General features: G+C 42.3%; 1 protein-coding gene across 1 annotated transcript in view; it reads left to right on the top strand.

Moving 5' to 3' along the window:
• The first annotated feature begins 916 nt into the window (after positions 1-916).
• ZNF410 (zinc finger protein 410) overlaps positions 917-4,638 on the top strand; it is a 17,651-nt gene continuing 13,929 nt past the window's right edge. Inside the window, exon 1 of the mRNA XM_010014063.1 lies at positions 917-1,118. Within this exon, the coding sequence (XP_010012365.1) occupies positions 1,086-1,118 (33 nt within the window). The 5' untranslated portion in view covers positions 917-1,085. The remainder of the gene's footprint in view (positions 1,119-4,638) is intronic.

The following is a 4,638-nucleotide window of genomic DNA, read 5'->3' as shown; positions in this document are numbered from 1 at the left end:
CCAACTGTCTCCCTTGCGGGTGGCTCGGGGCCCACCCTCCCGGGCGCGGGCTGGAGTGGGGCAACGGGTGAACAAGCGGGAATATTCCGAGCCCTGGCTTGGGTGTGCTGGCCTGAAGTACTCCACTTTCGCTGTGTTCGTTATCTTGCCCCTTCATGGCAGAAGGGAATGCTCCTGTACGGAGTATCTTGTGCTGCAACGCTTGGTGTGGGGAGTGCTAGAGGAAGGTTTCTGGGTTCTCCTTTTAGCTGATTCTGTATTCTCATTATTTTTTAATATAGTCAGTAGATCAACTGTGATAGAAGGGGGAAAGAACTGTACATGGCTTACTTTCTTCTCGAACCACTAGTGTCTAAGTGCTTTTCCAGTAGGCAAAACCAGGTACCAGCTTGTTCTCATTTTCCCTTTTAGCCCAAAGAAGAAACATTGTGTAGTTGTTTGTGAAGTAACTTCTAACATACCTGCGTTCATCAAGGTATTTCACATAATCAGAAATGAGCAAGAGGAAAAGCAGATTTCCTAGTGTCAGGTTGTTTGTATACAGTTGTTTTTCATCAACAACTCGGACAGTTCCACTGTTTTGCAGGCTGGGAATTCAGCTTCCCTGTCTCTTGCACGCTCTATGTGATTTTCAGTTGATCTCATAAGTTTCCACAACAAACAATATTTCCATTAAGTTATTGCAAATAAAATATGGTAAATAGCCTTTGAAAATTGATTTCACGATGTTAGGATGCTATTTTGCTGACTCAATGATAACACAAATACAAGAACCAGGTAAATGAGTTTTCCCAGTACTTCAAAGTATATATTTTACAATTACATGCAACATCTCCTTGCTTCTTTTTGCTTTGGTCTCATTTCTTGGTTCCTATCTCTTGATATTTCTTGTTTGTTTTGTTTTTGTTTTTGTTTTAGGTTAAATTAAGTATTTGTGCAGCACATCTTCTTGCAGAAGGACCACCACACTGTCTTACAATTAGGAGAATATGAGAATAAGTAGGGAGTGTTGTTCTCCCTGAACTAAAAACCAAAATACTCTGTGCCTTGCTGAGGACAGCTGCAGGAATCGGACACTTGAATCAATGTTATCGGATGAGTTAGAATCCAAACCTGAGGTGAGCAATGATGAACTGGGTTTAGTGCCCAGCAACATTTATGGGCAACACTAAGTTCTATGAGTATACTCAGTTTGCTGCTTACATATTAATTCTCAAAGTGTTTTCAGTGGCATCTCTAATGCTCCCATGTTTTGATTTGAATAGTAAAAGAGATCAAAGAATATTGCAGATTTCCCATCCCCCTTAAACTGTCAGCCAATATTCTTGCCTGTTCTCAGGTTACATTATTTTTTTTTCCCACTATTATAATGTTCATTCTGTTACAAGAATAAAATAAATTACTATATTGACTACTTGTTTCCCTCAAACCAGATTGACTTTACTTGGTTTTGGGGAGCCTGGATTATTCTATAAGCATCAGCCAGTTCTGTTTTTAAAAGTACTCGTGCTTCCATTAAGCAGTTGGCAGAAGTGACAGGCGGCAGAACCTGGGGGGATCCTGGGTTGCTCAGTGTGAGGCTGCTGGACCATTCCAGGTTCAGCCTGTAGCACAGCTGAGCACGGCTTGCAGTGATGTCTTTGTGTGCATGCAAGTGCGTGCACAGCTGGCCACAAACCAGTTAACACATACACACTTAAAGTTCCTTTAAGAGGTAAATACAAACAGCATGAACAACACTGAAGTTTGTTAATGTACTGTATTTATACCTGCATCACTCCACTCTCATCCATACTCACATTCACAGATGTTTCTGATCTCTGCCAGGCCCGAAGTCTTTCTGGTACCTGATCCCAGACCCAGGGCTTTTTAGTCAGTTTCTAGCTGGAATCAGATTTTTCCAGGCTGTAGTTGCCTCCTGACACATCAGTCAACTAGAAGCCCACTAGCAGTGCACTCACTTGTGGGTAGAATATTTAGGAATATGCTTAGTAAATAGGTAGAAGGGACTGCAGTGACCAGACACAGCACTATACTGACCAGCAGCCAGCAAACATACTATTGGAATCTCCTCTCTCCCCCCTATCCATGGTTCTTTCTCCACATACCCACCTTGATTCATCCTTTGGTCCTCCCTTTAAACGTTGCATAATAAGTTACATATATCCTGCAGTCCCTGTTACACCAGGTAACTTTGGTCTTTCCATTTAGATAACCCAAGATAGTTTTGTTTTCTTACCAAAGTTCTAGGTGAACCGCTTCAAGATTTCACTTCAGTGGTGGCCTGTTGATGAGTGTCTGAGGAGTTTTGGTCTTTGTTACTCTTACCTGTGATTTGCTAGGTACAACAGTCTACAGTTTGTTACATTGAACACAATTGTATCAGTGTGTTCAGTTTATTACCTCTCTTGTTCCTTTCATTTGTCTTTTAGGCTGAATAGCCATTAGCCAGCAATCTGTATTTCCCCACTTCAGACTGCAGAGGACTGTATCACTTTGCATCCTTGCTTGTGTCAGCTTTACCTCTTCAGAAGTCTAAGAACTTAGCGCTGCAGTGAAGTACCTTTCGGGGAAGTTTGCAAGTTTAAATTGAATTATTTTTATCAAGTCTTCTGTTTCTGTCCCTTTAAGTCTGTATGCAATACAGCAGGTATCTTAAACTGGTACTCTAAAGTGAATGAAGATCACATACTCATCACAGCCCAGGCGATGTGTTACTTGCTTCTTAACAGAGCAGCCAAAGCCCAACTACACTATTCGGGAAAACATAAAGCTGCGAGTTGATAGTTGCACTGAGTAGCCTCAGCATGGGCTACAAGGAGTTCCTTTCTCTTGCTTTGTGGTTGATGCCTCATAAATCCTGTCAAATTTTCTCCCAGTTCTGAATGATAAGGTGGGGCACTTTGCTCCTGCAGTCTGTGAGTGAGTGGGTGGATTCCCATAGGTTAGTTCTGACAGCCAAGGACCAGGGTGGTTGGAATGCTTGTTCCTCGAATAGGAACTGTAAATGGGCCTTGTCTTTTCTGGACTTGAGTGAGGTATTTGTTAATTAGATATGTTTACATAATAGTCCTATTTCCTCACAGCAGAGTTGGATTGTCTTCCCAGCAAGCCCAGAACAGAATAGGCCACTCTCCACTAGGAAAAGGCCTGATGCATGAAAGCTACAGTGGTTTCAGAGGGCATACTTTCCACAGATGCTGTCTTCTAAGCCATGCTCCTCAATCTTGATCAAGGCTATTTTGTACTATAAATTAGGATTCATTTGCATTGTGGATTACCAAATTATACACACCCTCTTTCTGGTTCTGATTGTGAAAGTTAACTGTTAAGTTTGCACTATTTTCTACTCCTTTGATGTGAAACTGGTAGATAACCCTTGTTACACCTTTCCAAAGTAGCAGTTCAGCATCTCTAAAAGTCAATCATTATTTTATATCCTCTGTTGAGCCATGGCACTGAAATTCCTATAGCCACTTGTATCCCCTACCATGTGAGAAAGGTATTATTAAGAGCTAACTGTATTTGTGTAACATCTAGATTAATGTTAATCAAAGCACTATGGCTGGATTGCATAAGCTTCTTTGCTACTGGTTTTATCCCTAAAGAAGCCACCAACATGCCAGTAAATGTTTAATACTTAAGAAGAGGTGAATCCTCCTTTCATAGGAAGTTATGAAGTTGTTTGGAAACAGTTTGTACGGACAGATGGATCTGCTTTTCCTTCTGGACTCCCTGCCCCCAAAGCTCTGTTACCAGCATTCCTCAGGGAACTGATAAGATCTGCATTTTGCATGCTTTAAGTCTTCAGGGTGATTTGTTACAAATGCAAATATTTCCAGCCACCTCCACCACACTGGGCCACTCTGGGATGCTTTCTGCTGTTGGGGGTAGCTTTAGCACAACCTAGTGAACTACAGCTCTGATCTATAAGTTGAAAAGGGGTGAAGGGAGATATTTTAGCCTCTCCTTTGTCTCCTCATTAGCGCCTCACAAGGAGGCTCTTGTGAACTAATTCCCCTGAGTTTGTATGGAGGAGAGCCCCCTGCCCTCCACAGCCTTCAGCTCCTCCTTTCCCCTGAACCTCACCCTTCTCTGCTAAATGTTCTTTTGACCTCTATTTTGTAGTGGTTTACCGGTTAAATTTGGAACAGAAACAATATCGATTAAAAACATGGTCCCTGCTGCTCTGGGAGTCTAGTCCAGCTCTCTCCCCAGCTGTCCAGCAGGAGGATAGATGTGAAAGTTAGTGCTTCCTCCCATGTCTCTCCCAGCCACCCCAACACCTCAAACAAAGCAGCTGCCTGGCACTTCCTGGCTTTTGAATCATATGATGAAGGGGTTGTTACAGGACACAAATTTCAATCTGATCCGACCCAGATGGCCGTATTTCATTTGGTTCTGTAGTCCCTCCTTTAAAAAAAAGGCTCTCTAGGAGGGGTTCTCAGTTCTTTAAACTGATTTTTTTCCATTATTCCCCTCCCCGAGGGGTCAGGGACATTATCCAGGCTTCTTGGTAACACAAGCATTTTGCACTGCATCCAGTGATAGACCGTGGGATCATCCTGTCCAACTATCACTTGTTGACAAGCAGGGATGACAAGTATTTGGTTAGTGACAAGAGCTAAAAAATATTTT

This window comes from Nestor notabilis, unplaced genomic scaffold, assembly GCF_000696875.1.
Source record: "Nestor notabilis isolate BGI_N333 unplaced genomic scaffold, ASM69687v1 scaffold31324, whole genome shotgun sequence".
NCBI lineage: Eukaryota > Metazoa > Chordata > Aves > Psittaciformes > Psittacidae > Nestor > Nestor notabilis.
Note: the sequence above shows the minus strand (reverse complement) of the source record. Positions and strands in the feature narration are given on the sequence as shown.